This window comes from Aplidium turbinatum, chromosome 3 (assembly GCF_918807975.1).
Source record: "Aplidium turbinatum chromosome 3, kaAplTurb1.1, whole genome shotgun sequence".
Classification (NCBI taxonomy): Eukaryota; Metazoa; Chordata; class Ascidiacea; order Aplousobranchia; family Polyclinidae; genus Aplidium; species Aplidium turbinatum.
Genome location: NC_137474.1, coordinates 38,541,148 through 38,561,337, shown reverse-complemented (window position 1 = coordinate 38,561,337; position 20,190 = coordinate 38,541,148). Strand labels below are relative to the sequence as shown.

Sequence of the window (20,190 nt, the reverse complement as noted above, 5' to 3'; positions counted from 1 at the left end):
GTCAACGTGCGAGCTTCTAACTTGACTAGATGCCGATCTGTTACGCTTGCTAGCAGCCAGAATCGCTAAAATACGTTGATAGTTTGAGTAGTAGTTGATGAATATAGTGTTTGTGTATGTTTTGAGTTATCTGGACTATTTTTAGGCTGCAACACAAATTTTGAACTAGATTTTTGCCCTTGTGTTGAATTGAAAACCTAAAAAACATCTGGCAACACTAGTAACAGGAAATAAGTCATTAAAAAAATAAAGCTAAGTTTTACAGTGATTTGAGATTCCGTAATCACACTTTGATATGTTGATCAGTGACGTTCGGTGGCTTAAACCATTGGGAAAGCAACTTGGAAATATGTTGCAGCAAGGTAGTAGGCACGAGGGGCGTAACCGTCGGGCGAAGCCCGAAGGCGTGTTGCCGAAGGCAACACTTCCAGCGGGGGGTCTGGGGGGCCTCCCCCAGAAAATTTTGAAAAACACTTCCAATTTGGTGCGCTCTGAGAGCATTTCCAAAACAAAATCTTCGGACTTTCCCAGCCCGAGGATAAAGATTCAATCAATCAATCAAACTGGGACTAGTCTAGAATGTTGGCTGCTTTTTTAGACTGAGCACAAAAACTTATTGTCAATGTCATCTGTAAGCATTTACAACATGCATTGGACTGGTGCACTAGTAAAGAGCAAATAATTAGCCTATAAATTAAGCTAGTCCATTCTTGAAGAACACAAGTATGTTTGCTCTGAACTTGTGATGTCAGTCTATTGACCCAAAGAATTTAAAAAACACTTGTGCTGTTTCAGTACTGGTTGGTTAATGTACCCTTTGGAATTGCATGTCTTATTGTAGAATCTATGTTTTTTTTGTTAAGAGAACCAGCTTTATTTTCAGCGTACTCAGTAGCCTATAGTTACAAGCCCGAAAATCACTCATGCGTAGAGGCTGTATTCCTTTCGCCTGTTGAGATACGCATTGACGTCACTGGGAAAGCAAGTTTAACCATAACACCAGATAACACATCTGATTGGCTAAGCAGCTGGTGTCGTTTTGCAAAACGATTGAGGATTGGATAAAACGAAGGCGTTTTTCAATGTAAGGTAAGCACTTTTGAAAGTTGATTTCCCTGGAGCTTCAGTGATGGTTTCTGACAAAAGCGTTTGCGTTAATTGGCATTTATAGGCAAGAAATGCGGTTTGGTGAGGACTTAGATACTCACAAGAGTTACGAGTAATTCTAGTCACGAACACAGTAATTTTCAAGTTAAAATAGACTTGATAAAAATAATAAGAAGTTAAACCTAGAATTCAGTCATTATATTTTGCATAGTTTTCGCTCAGGTAAGCACTGCTTTCCTTGCTTTCCCTCACCGATCGTCACTGAATTGTTGATTGATTGAATCTTTATCCTCGGACTGAGAAAGCTTCTTTGAGAGGTTAATTCTAACTATGTCGCACTTGTAGCGGCATTAAACCACTGACGCAGGCCGGTGGTCACCGAGTTTTGACAGAGCGAAGTTTCCGATTGGTTTTAGTGGATTATTCTATTCACTTGGTACCGCTGAGTGCTCAAGCGCACAAGCCGAGAGTCGAACTAGCTTGATCTTACAGATTTTTCGTTCGTAAAGTCAGGCGCTTCAACAACTGAGCTATCCGGGCGTGGGCTACATGGAATTTGGATTGTCATAACTATTGTTTCAAAAAGATTAAGTACTTTTTAGCTTAAATTTAGAGTAAAAAATTAAAATATCATAATATAGGCCTTCAGTCATCATTGTACTATAGGTTCGCACGTGACTAGGCCTGTGTATTATACTAAGGTCGTTATTTTTTGTTGTTGCCAGACACCACTAGACAAAATTGCCAACAAAAGATAAGTTTTGATTATGGGAATCTCCCATGTTGTGTGTGCGCGTGTGTGTGTGTGGGTGCGTGTGTGAGTGACAAAACGCGGATAAATAGCGCCTCTTTGGCAATCAACAGGGTCGGCGCGATCATTGAACATAGCCTACAATGAAAAAATACGTTTACTAAACGTTTAACAAAAAAAAAGGGCAAACAGGAACATCTTACATGGCCTGAAGTTGCTATCAAAACTCTTAACTTGTCAATCTTTCAGATACAAGAAAATTACAGTATCATCAACAGTGGTAGATCGACAACAAATGATTATTTGCAGTTAACGAATTAAGCTGTTTCCACATTGATTCCACATCTGCAGACGTTGAATCAGTTAAGAAAAATCTAACATATTGGTTGAATTAATATTGGGTTTGTTAACATTTTCAATAATTTTTGCATGACGCAAACATGACGTAATTGGTAGATCATGGAGCCTATTCAGGGGTGCCGGAACGGTTTTTGACTGGGGGAGCAGGATTATGAAAAAAGGGCACTTTTGTTGCTAAAAGGCCAATTTTTTAAAGTTTTAAGATAAGATATAGCGATAATGCTCATCCATCAGTTCATTATTGAGTAATGATACAAGTGTCCGGTATACAAAGAACAATGGCAAGGAAGGGCATCATGCTATGTTATAATGATGTATAGGCTAACCTACTGTGATACAGAATTTTGTGTCGTGAATATTATATTTCGTCGTCATTATAATAAATACTATGTATGCTGTTACCTAGTCTTGATGGCTGCCATGGCTGAAAGATATCAATACCGGGTAGTCATCGTTTGATAACGTTAATTTTTACTGGTTGGTTGTCTGATCAAAATGAGCTCGTATTTTCATTTTGCTTTTGCGTTGCTGCTATTTGTAGGCTATGCCTCTTATTTTTCTACTTTCTTTGTGCTGTTTCTTTTGTAATTCGAATATGGATATGGGCAATGGGCATTCTTGTCTGATACAAATAAATAATTAAAAATAAATTTAGGAAAAACATGTATTTGCTTATCAACCGTTGCATTCACTCCTCAAATCGCTTTATATCAGACCTGATGTTATCTGATTGTTTGTATCATTCTGAATAAGTTACTTTCAATTCTTCTAACTTGTAACACTACCGTACCATTGTAGTATGTAAACTTGTAACAGTAGATAGCCTGCTTAGTGAGAGTTTAAACTGACGACATCCAAAGTTGCTCTCTGTGACCTTTGTGCATTTGCAGTTTGTGTATTATTTTGTTGTTTTGTTTTGGATATGGACAGCTTTGTCTGACACAAATAAATAATAAGTAAATAAAAATAATTTGAGGCAGAAATGAAAGATTATAATTAGGCTAAAAGCGAATAGCTGAAATTGTTATATCGTATCGCAAAATGTGCAGTATAGCTTACATGACCTTAAAAGGGCACCATTGCCCCCCCTGCCCCCCATCCACAGAAAAATTGAGGGCAGGAGAGGCATCCGCCCAACGTTCACAACGTCACTCAAAGTTGACAAAATCTCAGCTACGATGACGAGACGAAGGGCTTCCCTCTGAGCATGAAGCTTGGTTGAAATCTTCCTTAGGGAAGATTCAGTCCTTGATGAGTATTCTTATAGTTGACCAGGACGAGGGAAGCTCGTTCTGAGTAGTTGCTCAATTTCTAATCAAACATAAAAATTAATAAACATGATCGGTAAAGTTAGCAAATGTATGCTTAGGAATGTGAAGTTTGACATTGCTTGCTTTATGTTTATTTAAATTGCAAAACAGTAACAGTGTTGTGTGAGAGAGCCGTCACGTATTTGCAAGAATTAATACTAACGCAACATCGATCTTCAATCAAATTCATGTATACATGCTGTCAGAAATTATGAAACCATTTAAATTTTTTAGAATATTTGACGTTTACAAACATTCTTTTATGATTGGGGGTATCACGAACTTGATTTGTTATATGTTAATGGACGCAGTGTGTTACTGTTTAGGGGTTAGCTGTTTACTTTTTAAAATACGTAGGCCTAACACAAAATTAATTTGTGAAAGTAGAATACCGTTATAAGCTTTCTCAGAACAAGCCAAATGCTCGGATTGGTTCTTGTTGTTGCGTGGGTAGGCTACGTCACAAAAGCTTCATGTCTATTACCGGTATTGGTGTTGAATGGTCACTTGCAACACTCATAAAAAAGTAGACCATGGTGCTGGATACTTTGACTCTTCGTTTCATTTCAACAACGATTCGTACTTTCATAGGAAACGATTCATACTTTTAAAGGAATATCAGTGGCACACATTCGCCTTCATTGATATTTGATAAGAAGGTACATTTCTTGGAAAGTGGGCTATTTCGTTCGTATTGAAAACTGAACTTACAGCTTCCATTAGTTTTAACACAGTAACTGCCGAGATTTTTCACAACTTAAAAAGACCATGCGGTTACTTGAAGTTGTGACCGCTGTTTCAAAATATTGATTTTATTTATTACCTACAACATGCCAGTCCATAGTTTGTTTTTTTTTAAACAGACGAAATATCATTTACTTGTAAACGAAAACATCGAACATGATTGAGTACTTCTAGTATAGAGTAAAATCTACAGCAAAAAATATCTATCCTAACAATTGAATTATTTTACTAAGGAGTAAGGATTGACCTCCTTCTGATGCCAAAGTAGAATGATTCCTTGTTTGTAGAAGTCTAACTTACAGCAAAAAAGAGGCCAAAGAAGCAAATTGCACAACAACAGAATACAAAGTAAAACAGAGGTCAAAAGTGACAGTTTGATATTTATAGTAATTAACGTAAGTATAAGCTACCACACAAACTCTAGATTAATTAAGCTTTTATCTTGCATTGCTTGGAAGTTATTCGGTGTAATCAACATGCGAATGTATTTCACAGAGAAGTTGACTGTCCAGTCGGCGATGGGTTAGCCACACGCAGTGCCGGTCTTAGGGTATTTCGGGCCCTGTGCGGAATATGCTTTGCGGGCCCCCAATGACAATGATCCAATTCAATAGCGTAGCTAGGTATTTTGAAAGGGGAGGAGGGTGGTTTGACGGTCAGCGGGCGTTGCCTGATGGTGTGTTCGCCGAAGGCGACACCCAGCGGCTGGGGGTCAGGGAGGACTTCCCGCAGAAAATTTTGAACAATTATTAATCTGGGGCATTCTGAGGGCATGTTCAACAAAAATTTGCGTATGAATACTACGGTAAAATGGTGCTGTCCGCTGTCAACAAAATCGAATTTCAATCTATTTCGTCCCCTGAAAAGATCAAGAGAAATTTTGAAATGTTTGCGGCAACTCCGATCAGCGACTTCGGCTCCGTTGTTTTTTTCTCTCGATCTTTTCAGGGTATGAAATGTTCAGGGAACGAAATAGGTTGTGTCTCTATGTTTTCTTGTTGCTAATTCTTTTGTTGAATTTTTCCATTGGAAATGACAAAAATTACTGCATTTTCTGAGTAAATTGCGGGCCCCCTAATTTGCGAGCCCTGTGCGATCGCACGGTTTGCACACCCCAAAGACCGGCACTGCCACACGTATACGGAGTGGTGTCTTAGCCACACGTATACACGGAGTGGTGACTTTCCTTGCTGCAAAAGTGCGCTCCGCCGTCAGTGCGTAGTTGAGTCGTCAACAAGGGGATTTCCCTCCAAAACCACCTGAACGTATACATAAAAACTCAATCCTGTGCTTTGTGGACTTACATGTGCGGTTGGTTGTGGAATGCGTTGGTTTCAGACAGTGGAGAGAAACTGACAAGTAAAGAAATCAATAATGAACTCGATAGACCTGTATTTTGTAACAAATAGCCCAAGATGGCTTCAGCTGAAATGCATACTCAGGCGTTGGAACGTCTAGTAGCCTACTGTAGTAAATCTAATAAAAATTAGAGCCCAAAATGTTGATACTAAACTAATGTTTAGCAAACATTTCGAAAAATAATAGTAATGATATGGTTTTATTTATTATCGCTTTACAATAGTTAAGGTTTTTTAGCGACAGAGCTCATTTTTTATATCAGGTTTACGGTATCATCACATTATTACCAGAATTATTCTCTCTGTGTTGTGCAAGACAGAACACAACCGGAATCGATCTCAGATCTACCAGCACCAGAGCTCGCTCGGTCATTGAGCTGGTTTTCGAAAACTGAACTGTCTTCATTTTCAGTGCTACGAATGTAAGCAATGCCTTGTGCCCTAACTCTTAATAATTGCGGCTGACGTCACAAGGATGATTTTGTTTAAACTCCTTCATGTAATTTTAGCCCTTGTGGCGTGAGCCGCAATTCGATTCAAAACTTAGGGATTGCTCACATTTATAGCAATGAAGATGAAAATAGTTTAGTTTTCGAAACGTTTGCTGTATAGGCTATGTGTTTAGTATTTGCATTTTGGGCTTTTTAGTTTTTGATTAGATTAACCAGGCCTTATTTTAATCTCTTTTTACGTTGAAGAACCGGCTCGGTGGTTTAGTGGTTAGTGCGTCCGCTTCTGAATTGGTAGGCATGGGTTCGATACCTTGTCGGGTAATACCAAAGATTTTTTTAAAATGGTACTGAATCTAATTTCTGCTTGGCACTGAGCAACGGAATGGATTCAGGTAATGATGTATTCAGTTGCTGCGCCCAGAGATGGGCAAGATCACCAGTATTGGTGATCTTGAAGATCAAGATCACCAAGAATAGGTGATCTTGAAGATCAAGATCACCAAACTAAGTGATCTTGAAGATCAAGATCGTGATCTTGAAGATCAAGATCACTTTCAAGATCACTTTTTGTGTACTTGAAAAAAAATGAAGTTTTTGGTCAATGATGTTGCAAAAAATAGTTACTATACTGTATATAAGCAACCCGGGTAAAGGTATATAGTTGGTATTGCCATAGATATCTTATATATAGATATGCAACTCAGTGGTGCGTAACGATGTTTGAAGGCTAACAGCGTAGCTATGGCTGTATGCATTGACTTCAAACTTGGCACAGCAAAACAACTTTATTTTTAATATATTTTTTTGGTTTTTGTTTAAATAAAACTTTCTTCGTTTTCAAGTTGACGTATGGATTGCTTGTGATGACGTCACATTCTCGTTCCGCATGGACTGCTTTATGGAGATTCTGGCGATTGAAAACAAATCACAGAGGGTACCTCGATTATAAAATACCCATTGTCTGGCATTGTAGGCATTGTCGGGCATTGTCAGGCATTGTCGGCTTTTTGGGGGGTCGTGGAGCATTTTCAGGGGTTGTCGAACATTTTCAGGGGTTTCAGGTATTGTACAGTAGGCTAACTACTTTCAGGCATTGTTGGGAATTTCTAAGCATTGTGTAGGATTTACAGGCATTGTCGATCATTATCAGTGGTTGACAGGCTTGTGAGGCATTGTCGAACATTTTTAGGCATTATCGAACATATTCAGGGATTGTCGAGCATTTTCAGGGGTTGTCAGGCATTGTAGAGTAGCTACTTTTAGGCATTGTTGGGAATTTCCAGGCATTGTCTAGGATTTCCAGGCATTGTCGATCAATATCAGTGTTTGACAGGTTTGGCAGTCATTATGGAACATTTTCAGGCATTGCTGAACATTTTCAGGGATTGTCGAGCATTTTCAGGGGTTGTCAGGCATTGTAGAGTAGCTACTTTCAGACATTTGTTGGGAATTTCCAGGCATTGTCTAGGATTTCCAGGTATTGTCGATCAATATCAGTGTTTGACAGGTTTGGTAGTCATTATGGAACATTTTCAGGGATTGTCGAGCATTTTCAGGGGTTGTCAGGCATTGTAGAGTAGCTACTTTCAGGCATTGTTGGGAATTTCCAGGCATTGTCTAGGATTTCCAGGCATTGTTGATCATTATTAGTGGTTGATGGGTTTGTCAGGCATTGTCGAACATTTTCAGGGGTTGTCTAGCATTTTCAGGGGTAGTCAGGCATTCTAGATTAAGCTACTTTCAGGCATTGTTGGGCATTTCCTAGCATGTCTAGGATTTCCAGGCATTGTCGATCATTATTGGTTTTTGACACGTTTGTAAGGCATTGTCGAACATTTTCATGCATTTTTATTCCCAGCTCTGCATGCGCAGCAGAATGATCCCTTTCTATTTTGCGTAGGTTGTAAACGTATTTACGGTATACACAAACACAGCAGCGTTTAAATGACCTGGCTATCATTAGTATCGACAATGCCTGACAAACCTGTCAAAACCTGGTAATGATCGACAACCCAAGAAAACGTTCGACAATGCCTAACAAACCTATCTACCACTGAATATGTTCGACAATGCCTGGAAATCCTAGACAATGCCTGAAGATGTCCGACAATCAGTGGCGTAGCTAGGGGGGGAAGGAGGGGCGGACCGCCCCGGGCGGCACTTTCAGACTACGATATTTGATTTTGATTATAATTTGATAAAAAACGCCGGATTTAACAGATGGGGGGCCCGGGGCACTTTTAGATCAGGGGCCCCCGTGAAAAAAAATTCGCCTATGGCGCAAAACACTCCCTCGACGTCTACAGTAGCATCAATCCAGCACTGCACAGCATTTTGCAGAAACCACCAAAACTAAAAGACAAAAATAACACAAAATTACATTTTTTTCCCTTTAAAAGTCGGGGGTCCGGGGTACCTGCACCCTCTGCCACCCCTAAATCCTAGACAATGCCTTGAAATTACCGACAATGCCTGAAAGTAGCTACTCTACAATGCCTGACAACCTCTGAAAATGCCTGACAACCCCTGAAAATGTTCGACAATCCCTGAAAATGTTCGACAATGCCTGAAAATGTTCCATAATGACTACCAAACCTGTCAACCACTGATATTGATCAACAATGCCTGGAAATCCTTGACAATGCCTGGAAATTCCCAACAATGCTTGAAAGTAGCTACTCTACAATGCCTGACAACTCCTGAAAATCCTCGACAACCCCTGAAAATGTTTGGTAATGCCTGAAAATGTTCTATAATGCCTAACAAACCCGTCAACCACTGATAATGATCGACAATGCCTGGAAATCCTAGACAATGCCTAAAAGTAGCTATTCTACAATGCCTGACAACCCCTGAAAATGCTTGAAAATTTCCGACAATGCCTAACAACAAGCCTGTCAACCATTGATAAGTAGGTAAAGACCTTTTTTGGAGCTGTAGTTCCAGGACAAGCTGAAGTTTTATTCAATTAATCTACTGAGTGTTACCAAAATGAAAGTTACTGCTGGCTACCGAAAGCTGTGCTATAGCATTTGGTAGCCTAGTTATGGTGTGTACCAAACATTAAAATTGTCTTGGTTTGGCGGTTGGATCCGTGATGCTAATGAAGCTGTCTCAGCAGGGGGGAGGATGCCCCCTACCCTCAAATTTTCTCTGGATGGGGGGCAATGGTGCCCTTTTAAGGTCATGTAAGCTACTGCACATTTTGCAATATAGGCTAACAACTTCTGCTATTCGCTTTTAGCCAAATTATAGGGCCTATAGCCTACAGTAGGCCCACACAAATTATCCCGTGGACACATTTTATACTTTGCAGCAGATTGTGATGCTATGAATGTGAAATTTACCTTTCGTTTCTTGTTCAAGTTATTGCAATTATTCATCTGTCTCACATTTCGACTTTCATGGCTAATAGCGGGAAAACGAACGAGTTGCCCAGCATTATCGCTACCGTATATCTCACCCTAAAATCGTTCCGGCGCCCCTCTATCTCAGGTTTGTAAACTGCCTACAACAAGCTTTAATGAGTCACTGGAAATAAGCTTAAATGATAGTTCCAACGATCATGAAACAGAAGTTGCATAACCTACGTGAAGAAAGATTATTGTCTTGATTTTTCATAGTAGGCTATTCTGTGAAAACTTGAAATATACGCCAAACAAAATATTCCAAAGGAGCTCAAAAGCCGCCACTCGCCAAGCCCAAACCGTACAATAATAGCCTACCATAGATACGCTAGCCAAGCTGGCAACCTTGATTGTTGATTGTGTCCATAAAGTCAGTCGAGCGTGACGATAATTCCACGATTGCTGAGTTGCATATCTATATGTAAGATATCTATGGTATTGCTAACTTTTACTTTTAACTACTCGATCGCTGGCCTAAGAATTGTAATGAGTTAGTGACTGTTGCTATTAGGCCTATCAATTGTTGACGTAGTTTGCGTAGAATCGCAACGTCACCCCAAGGCCGAGGTTAATTACAATAGTAGCCTACTGAAAAAGCAATTAGTTTTATGCTTTTTATTTATAGTAAATAAATAATAATAAAGTTTAACTGCATCATTTTTTACCAAATTTTTGTCTGGTTTATGTTGGAGTTTTTATTCGTGTTACTAAGTTGTTTTAACTTTCACTGTGTTATGTCAATGTTTATTGCACCATTTACCCATCTGGCAACCTTGATACTGTTGTCTGCTATCAAAAAAGTTCCAGAGGTTTGCGGTCAAACAAACCGCTCCATACTCAGACCGTAAACAAGTCTTGGTCTGGTTGATTTGCTGCAATAAACCACTTTACATGACCAAAGTCGGCTAGAGTCCAGATTTTTTAACACCGCCATTCTACACTTTTGAAACATCTAAAATTGGGTCAAAGAAAGCAACCATTTCTTTAAAATTCACACATCGAAATTGTGAACAAAGTTAAATCATTTTTTATTATACGTCAACATAAAGTACACGGAAGTTGACTTATTTATTATGACCAACACCGAAAACTTTTTCAATTTTGAAATGGCAACACTGACCAGATTAGATGGAGATTTTAAATCGTCTTTTGTTCGACACATACCAGATTAGCAGTGGCTTAATGTTAGTAGTCGCCACTAACTACTTTGTACAGTACAAGTTTTAAAAAAATGCCTCTATCTAGGAAGTAAACTTTAATTTTAAAGTGATCTTGATCTTATTGTTCTTCAAGATCAAGATCACACAAAAAAAAGTGATCTTAGATCAAGATCAAGATCACCAAAAAAAAAGTGATCTTCAAGATCACGATCTTGATCTTCAAGATCACTTGTGATCTTCAAGATCAAGATCACGCCCATCTCTGGTTGCGCCTCTATACGGCTGCATTGACATTGTCTGCTTTGTGAAGCGCTGAGGAGCAACGCATTCTGCGATGGATACAGCGCTATATCAAAACAAACATTATTATTATTAGGAAAGTTAATGAAATATCATTTGCAAACACATCAAACTACAAAAAAAAAAAAACGTTTCGCTCAAAGTTTGGTATTGGGCTATAAGTCGGCAGCAGTGGCCGAGTGGTTAGCGCGTTGGGCTCGCAGTCGAGAGCCTGCATGTTCGACTTCAGCCACCCGCACTTGCTGTTGTTTCTCTGGGCAAGAAACTTTACGATAATTTCCTCTACCCAGTGTGATCGATTTCGAGTAATGGGTAGTACCAAATTTAAGTCATAAGTAGAGTAGACAACCGGAAACAGACATTGCCGTCGGCTGCAGCGTGGGTCAGATGTACGTCGGAAGGGGCACACCGATGAATAACGCTCAAGTCCGCTTTCCCGCAATGCAGGATAAAGATATGAAAAACAAAACAAACAATTTGCATAAAATCTAATTGCTTGTCAAATGCCTGTAGTTTACATCTCATGTGATGATCTGTTTCCCACCGTATAATTTACTCGTAATCATTCCTGTATCATCTGTTCAGTTTGTGCTTTTCAGTCCAGAGTGTCGTTACAGTTATAGTGCAAAGTTAAATTTATCTTAAGATTTTTCATTTTATGTACTTATATTGCAGATTTAATTCCTGATGAGGACACACGTACGTGTCGAAAACGTTTGAGTTTATTTTAAATATGTTATATATTTTGTGAGTAAAAAAGTATGTTAAACCCGCTAAGGATACTCTGTTTTATTTCTCTATTTGCATAAAAAATAAAACCAAAATAGCTAGATCAAACCTTTTCGGCTTCCACGTAGCCTACAGTAGCTGTTATGAGAAAGTTTGAAAAGACAGTAAATATGACAGTTGGAAATTTTGTTTGCCTACTTTTAAAACAGTACAGAAGAGTGTAACTCGAAGTTTGTTTTTTATTTGTTTTTATTATCTAACAATAACAACACAGATAACAAGCACAAAGGATAACAATATGTAAGATAGACGTATTATGCTCATCAGTAGGCTTGCCTTACGTCCCGATTTTAAGGCCTTGTCCCGTTGTCTCACCCGGTCAACCAGTTTGTCCCGGAATTTTCCATTTGAGATTTAAAAAAAAAAATTCGTTTGACTTCCTTCTTCAAAACTAATGGCACCGATGCTGCGCTGGCTATAGCTGCAAGTAAGACAACTTTTGCTGATCATACCGCTACCCATGGACAAAGTTTTAAAAGTTCAGATTGCACTTCCAAGTTGTTTTCAAAACTGTTCGAGCCTAAATTTTGTTTAGGCAAAACAAAGTAGGAATCTATAGTTGTTAACGTTATTGCCCCCATGTCCACTGACGAACTTCGCCAGGGATTGGAGCAAGTTAACTTCGCCACTGTTACAACTGATGCTTCCAACAGGAAAGAAGTAAAACTTGTTTCCATTGTAATTCGCTACTTTCTACCTGAAACTGGCATTAAAGTGAAGCTATTGAAATTCAAATCTGTTCCTGGAGAAACTGCTGCAATACTAAGCTAGGGCAATACTACCTGCTCTCGGTTCTTGACCGTACAGGACTCAAAGAGAAACTGATTGGATTTTGTGAGGACAACTGCAATACGAATTTTGGAGGTACCAGATTAAATGAAGAGGACAAACTAATGTTTTTTTTAAGTTAAGAAAAACCTTAAACGGAATCTTGTTGGCATTGGATGTGCAGTTCATATCGTCCACAACTGCCTTCGGCATGCTGTTGATGCTTTGCCAGTGTGCGTCGAAAGCTTCGTTGTTAAAATTTACAAATTCTTTTAAATTTATACTGTTCGAGTTTCGGAACTTAAAGTTTTACAAATTTGTTGATGTTGAGTACAAAAGAGTTTTGCAACACGACAACACCAGGTTTTTATCCTTACTGCCTGCTTTACAACGGGTTCTTGAAATGTTTGAAACTTTGAAGAGCTATACGGTACTATCGTACAAGCACGTTGCCTAACCATCAATTGAAGAACCAGCCCAAGAACTCTATCTCACATTTATGCATGGAGAGTTGAAGTAGTAGCCTACTTTAATAAGATTATTCTGAAGATGGAAAGTCAAAAGACTAGTGCTGTAGATGTAGCAAATATTTTCATGTAGTTAAAGTTGAACTTACATGAAAAAAAAGGTAAATAACTTTGTCCCATACCAAGCAAAGTGTCTTTTGGAAAAGCTTGAGGAAGAAGGAGAAATATATGCAAGGGTGTTTCTTACAGAAGTTCGAGATTTTTACGAGAAATGTGAATCATAACTGAATAGATAGTTATAGCTATGCTATGAAGATGTGATACCTCATCTTTGGATGAACTTAAGTGAAGACTTATCCTGGCCACTTGTACGTGAGTCTGCGAATAATATCAACAAAATGTTTCATAAGCAAGTGATCAACATCGACTTCCTTTTCGATGCGTACGTTTTGGTAAAGAAATACATGTCTGAGAGTGAGAGGGAAGAATCGAGGCAAAATGCAACGACATGTCTTGAGCAAAAATGGATCCAATTAATGTTCCAAACTTTTATTAATGAAAACATAACCATTCCAAACTTTCAAAAACTTATCGAGTATGTGCTTTGTTTGCCTGGGACATCAGCACCAGTTGAGCGAATTTTTTTAATTATGAACAATATGTGGTCTGATGACAGAGGCCAAATGCTAGAACAGAATGTCAAAGCTCTCCTCACTTGCAAAATTAATGTTGATTTGACATGTAGTGAATTTTATGAAAAGATAAAATCAAACACTGTAATTTTGAAAAAGGTGCTTAGCACAGAAAAATATCATTAAGACTGATTCATTTGCTTATTAATATTATTAAGTTCTTTTGTTTTCGTTGGTGAAATGGGCCTACATATATTGGTAATTTGTCCATATTAGGCCGAATTAATTAGTTGCATTAAATTCTTTTGTACTAGGCCTACTATAAGTTCATTTAAAGTTTTCGATATGCTTCCCAGATTTTGTATTTCTAAAAAATGGCAAGCCTACTCATCAGTATTATAGGCCTATCAACGAAGTGACTGTAAGCTCGTACAAGTTTAAGCCTACTCTCTCACTCATAAAAGACAGCAGAATGCACAGCTAGGCGTGAGAAAATACGACGTCACGTGAGGCGCAAAGATCACATGATCACTGGTAGACTGAGCGAAAACGCGCGAAATTGAACTGATGAGAAACACGTAGCAAAAGAGACTAGCCTCAAGCTTGTGAGTGTTCATCTAGATTCTAGGGCTTTATTGCTTTAACTTTTTATTCTTTGTAAAGTTCCAAATAATTTACTCTAGCTGAAAACTCAGGTTCTCGTCGGGGTATAAGTCTAAATTTGTCCATTGAGGCGTGGTTTTTACATGGTGTAATAAAATGGGCTAATGTAGATTGTTGGTTGATAGCGGTTTTATTAGTATCCTTTGCTATTCAGGTGTCGTCTGGAAGTTTTTAAAGTTAAGTGGCCTACTTTTGCATATGGAAGCTGATTCAAATATAAAAGTTTCACTCTCTCAAAGTGACATTAGAGAACTTGATGTTATCACAAACTCAAATTCAGTGATTGGAAAATGTGGAGGCGAAAGGAGTTTGGAAGAAAAAAAAGACTTTTTTCAGGTGATAATTTTTGTAGTAAGTCTCAAATTTTTACTCTCTCAATTTTATCGTTGCTTCTGAGGTTTTTCCAACTGTTAAATTGCTTAAGTACAAGCTTGTTCTAACCTTTAAGGCCGCAGATCTTTGTCAAATGGCCTCAAGGGAGGCATTTTCTGTACCAAATCGAACTTACTTGACCACGTTTGTATGATTTTATTATTTCAGTTGATTTCAAAAAATTTTGAGCATCGTGAGTTTTTCCATACATATTGCCATATTGATTAACAAATCTGAAATGTAATAGATTAGCAAAACATCTGATCACTTTATTGTTACTTTTCTTACATCAAAAGTAGTTTAGAGTGTTTGGTGTAGCGTGGTTTGCTAAAGTTGATGCCAACTTGAATACAGTTAACTTTTGCAGCACAAAGATGCAGTAAGAGTCGAAATTGAACAAAAGAAACTTCTACACGACGTTAACCAGGTTGTCGTCGATGTAGATCGAGGAGATGTGAAGAATAAGCAAAAAAATTGGCTCGTTTTTGAAATATTCAGCCAATTGGTTGATATTTGCAAGGAATGGTATTCTCAGAATCGCATTATTTGCTTATTCGTAGCTACTTGTTTGGTGTTTGGTGGTAAGTTCCTCAAAACCACAGCTTTGTACAGTAGATAACACTGATCATGGAAAGTTACATAAAAGGACACTAAGATCCTAGCAGCTGGTATTTGATACACTTTTTGTAGATTGTATTCGAAATTTGCGTTGAATGATGCAGGATGATAAATTTATGTTGCATAATTTTGAAACTAAGATGATTCGTTTTTTTTTGCTCCACAATGATTGTAGGATAATTAAGCTTACTTCTGTGTTTATAAGCTACGTATATTTAAGCTATGTAATCCAATGATTCTTTTGTAAATATGTAGCTTTCATTTTTGAAATTATGTTCTCTGTTTGTTTTTCTTTTTGTAATAATAATTTTGTTTACATAATCGTTTGCATGCAAAATGAAGCTACAAAAAATGAAACTGTTATCCTACTGCCAATTCTACTGTTTACGTTTTTCATTTTTTAGGAGTCACTGCGTACATGGCAGCTGCTTTAATAATCAATTTTGAACGAGCTTTACCACTGCTAGTCATATGGTGCTGCTTGGTTGGGTTTAAACTTTATGCTTTCGTTTGTAATATCTTCGGAAGGAAAATTTCATCCTTTTTCCAATCGGAAGTCGAAATCATAAAGAAAAATACTTTTTGGTTGAAATGGTAAGTTTAAGTATTCATCACCAATTACTGTACTGCATTATATCAAACAGAAACTTTTATATTTTGGTCACATTATGAAAAGAACATGACCGGCAAAAGGCGTCATGCATGGTTTGGTCAGCGGAGGAGAGACAAGGGTTCTCCCAAAACAAGATGACTTGATACTGTGACGAATGACAGCTGGACGGGTATGGAAGAGCTGAAGGAGGTTGTGAGAAATCGAGAACTGTGGAGAAAGAAGGTTTATAGAGTGACCGAGAGGCTGAACCGACTGAACGGATGATGATGATGAATATATTCGTTACATTTGTAGGATTTGTAGAAAGTGAACATTGTGATGGTTTCAAACGTGGTGTCGAAGCAGGCCCTTGGCTGTTCATCTTTTATGTACAGTGTGGTTAGTAGGTCACTTTTTATTATGCTTGCTCCCTTCAGCTGCATGTGGTTATTTTAATGAGTTTTGCATAGATAATGATTTCTATATTTGTAGCAGACATACCAAACATGATTGAAAATTTTTCTCTACTTAGTGGTGTAATATAAAATTATCCTCCAAGGCATTTCGAAATTTCATTGTGAGATAAAGGTGCGGCTATATGACAAGTCCTATAGCCAGTGCTACTATAGAGTGAGGTTTATCGCTGCATCACTCATTCCTCATGGCTAAATTTGAAAAAATAAGCATGTGATGATATTTTCCATTTTTCATGCATTTAGTTTGTGCAAGTTACGTGAAAAGGTTACGCATGCTGCACCTGGATAGACGACATATGGCAACAGACTGGTTTAAATCTTTATCCTCAAACTGAGAAAGTCTCTGATTATTCCTGGAAGTTTTGCATTCTTGTAGAGGCTTTTATCCACCTACGTAAGCTCGGTTACTGAGGTTGACAGAGTGAAGTTTCTAATTGTTGAAGTTGAGCTATTTCATCCACTACTGGACGCTGAATGGAAAGCAGTCTTGAAATACGTCACTCAAGCGCACACTCCGAGAGCTGAACCAGTAACTTTTAATCGTGAGTTTTCTTCGTGTATAAAGTTGCCTAACCAATTGAGCTCATTGTTATACAGAAAATTGTTATATTTCTTTCTAACAGGGTTTTTGTTTCACTTTTTGTTATTGGGTTGTTAGTTTGGATTGCACTGGATACTTTAAAACGACCGAATCAACTTATTTCCGGAGCAGGATATTTGATATTCCTGTTCTGTCTCTTTCTTTCTTCCACGCATCCTTCCAAGGTATGGATAAAACAGTTTGTTTACTGCTACAGTACTTTCACTTATTCTTTGCCGAGATTTTCTCAGTTATTGATCTAGAATACTTATTCATAAAAAAAGTTTTAAACATTGGCTAGCCTAACTTGTTTTGTAACAGTTGGTATTGGCGTCATACTTTTAATCTGCAAGTAGGCTACATAGATTTATTGAAATTTATATTTGAAACTTCTTAGTAAAATCTGCCTAAAACTTGCGGGTCATTATTACATAAAATTATTTTTTTTACTTTGTTTAGATAGTTTAAAACTTATATACGGTCTGTTTCCTTAATACTATGTTGTTTTATAGCTATTAGATGTCTTTCAACATTTGTATTCTATACACTTCATTGTAGTCGATTTGAATAAAAGGCCTAATCGTGTAAAGAAAGCACTAAGCTGGTATCCTACGTAACCTAATAGCAACGCAAACACAATTGTAGACAACAAATATATTTGATCCAATGACTTGAAAATGTTCTATAAATATACAGTATAAAGATGCTTTGTACTCTAGGTGAAATGGAAAACTGTGTTGTGGGGACTATTCATTCAAATATGCTTTGCCTTAGTTATTCTAAGAACAACAGCTGGATTTAAAGCATTTAATTGGTTTGGAGAATTGGTTCAAACTTTCATGAATTTTACTGACGCTGGTATCATATTTGTGTTTGGAAAAGGATATGCGGAGCATTACTTTGCTTTCAAGGTAGTCCAGATTAAAACAATTAATTAGGCCTGATAGTCTGTAACAGATTTAGTGGTGCGATACTGATGAGTCCAACCTCATGGACAAAACAAGTGTCCATCGCTGTCAATTTTTGCTACAACTGGCTACCAAGAAACCAATAACTAAACCTGGAGTATTTGTTGACTAAGATCATTATGACTCAGATCATTAGTTGACGAGTACATTATAAAGTACTCGTCATTGCACACTCGTCATTGTACACTCGTCATTGCACACTCGTCATTGCACATGGCTCGGGAACTGTGTTTCGAAAGCTCGTGGCAAACCGTTACCACCACAGCGAACCCGCAGCATAACGCTAAAACAAGTCGTTTGTGCATAAACACTTGTGAAATAAACAACAATCACATTGCTAAACGCGAAACTGAGTCTATTATAAAGTACATTTATGTAGCTATTCATGGCCCGGACCTTTTATAACATCCAGTTTCCGTCACAGTAGTATTAAACTTTATCTTACAGAATCCCAAACCTACTAACAGTTTTAGGAACTGTTTGCAAAGTATTGAAGTAGCCATTGCTCTTGTTTTTTATTCTGGTTACTTAGGTTTGAGTCCTGTATCAAACATACACAAGTTTGTTCATGTCAAAGTCGTGTGCATACTCTCATTAATAACACTGGTCTACAAAAAAAGAATTTTTTTTTGCTCCATGAACTTTGAAGACTGATTTAGAGTAATTTTGGGGTGCTGAATCCGAATCTGACCTCAGATTTATCCTATCACGTCAGGTTTGTGAAATATGATAACAACAAATTGTTACTTTCGTCACACATGAAAGATTTGGCGTTGCGTTTATCACCAACATATGCAGTGCTGTAACGAAAGGTTAGTGTTAGACAGGCCAAAACAGCCTAAATATGGTTACTGAACAAGCATTGCCATAGGCCTGCTTAAATCTTTGTGGTTTCATGCAAAACATTGACGGGGGAGGGGGTCAGTTACACTTATAGCCTCCCTTTTAGCTTGTTATTACTGCCTTGTTAATAATGTTGCTTAGAAAACAAATTGGTATCAAAATTATAATTGGTAGGTGTATTTCAGCTGCTTATGCACCACATGGCCTGGATTTCTGGATCTTGCACAATGTGTATGTGCAATAAACGCAACGTCAAATCTTCCACTTTTGACAAAAGTAACAATATGCTGTTATCATATCTCACAAACCTGACGTGATAGCATAAATCTGAGGTCAGATTCGGATTCCGCGCCCCAAAATTACTCTAAATCAGTTTTCAAAGTTTAAAAAGCAAAAGTTGTGTAGACCAGTGAATTGAATGAGAAAGAACTTGGTTATTGTTTGATAACATGTCGCTGTACCACTTTATTTTCCCACTAACCTTGAACTTTCTTAACGTTTTGGATACCCTTTACTTTTTACTAAAGCAAACTATTAATTGAAACTAGTTAGGTACAAACTAATACAAAAAAATGCCTAAACTAAAGTTCCATATACGTTTTAATATAGCACAAGAAAATACTATAAAGCTTGGAAAAATGTTTCAGTAAATATATGTTTTGCCACAGAAAGAAAACGTGTACGCTAAGATGATATGTTGTAAACTTTACTACAAATCTACATTATTCATCGGAAAATGACACCCAAATTGTGAATAAATCTCGAAATGCATTTGCAACGTTACAGGTTCTTCCAATCGTAATTTTCTTCAGCGCTTTTGTTTCTGTCATGTATTACTTTGGGGTTGTTCAATGGATTTTACACAGGCTTGCATGGCTGATGCAGATTTCTCTCGGAACATCAGCCACTGAAACAATGGTGGCAGCAGGTAAGAAGTTAGATTAATGTGATTTAGGAGACCTAAAATGTGTCGTACTTAAGTAAGTCGTAAGTCGTACTTAAAGTAAAGAGGAGGCACCACAATGGAAATGTATAAGTGGCTTCTATATAGTTTATTAGGTCTGATTTTGGTCCAATGCCAAAAATATAGCATGAATGGACCCTAAATCTATTTGATCTCCGAAAAAAGGCTCAAAAATAAATTCTAGAAATGATTTACGAAGCTAAAAAGTTTCTTAAGGGACACAATCCTTCTTTTGAGACGTGTAATTATTGTGATTATTCATTATTGTAACGTCACACAAATCTCAGATGGGGTGACACCCAGCCATTTAGAACCCAAGTTACACAACTTGGGTATAACAAGTTTTACCCTGCGAGAGGTTTTCAGCCCTTACGCGTAAGCACAAGAAATTTCAAATATTGTAAAATTAGAATATAAATTCGGGCCCAAATGTTTTTCAAGCTTAATTTTGGACCCGGGTTAAGTCCCAGACAATATTTAACCCAGTTTGCTATTATCTGGGACTTAAC

At 37.7% G+C, this 20,190-nt stretch overlaps 1 protein-coding gene and 1 pseudogene across 2 annotated transcripts in view; both read left to right on the top strand.

The window, feature by feature from the left end:
- The first annotated feature begins 829 nt into the window (after positions 1 to 829).
- LOC145766924 (sodium/nucleoside cotransporter 1-like) overlaps positions 830 to 20,190 on the top strand; it is a 30,041-nt gene continuing 10,680 nt past the window's right edge. For both annotated transcript variants that reach the window (XR_014288728.1, XM_082578632.1), the window contains exons 1-7: positions 830 to 1,089; positions 14,423 to 14,604; positions 15,008 to 15,221; positions 15,663 to 15,852; positions 16,950 to 17,091; positions 17,626 to 17,817; positions 19,504 to 19,645. Coding sequence is in view for 1 of the 2 variants with exons in the window: in XM_082578632.1 (XP_082434758.1) it covers positions 14,467 to 14,604; positions 15,008 to 15,221; positions 15,663 to 15,852; positions 16,950 to 17,091; positions 17,626 to 17,817; positions 19,504 to 19,645 (1,018 nt within the window). In the remaining variant the exon portion in view is untranslated. The remainder of the gene's footprint in view (positions 1,090 to 14,422; positions 14,605 to 15,007; positions 15,222 to 15,662; positions 15,853 to 16,949; positions 17,092 to 17,625; positions 17,818 to 19,503; positions 19,646 to 20,190) is intronic.
- LOC145767715 (small nucleolar RNA U3) lies at positions 3,354 to 3,519 on the top strand (annotated as a pseudogene).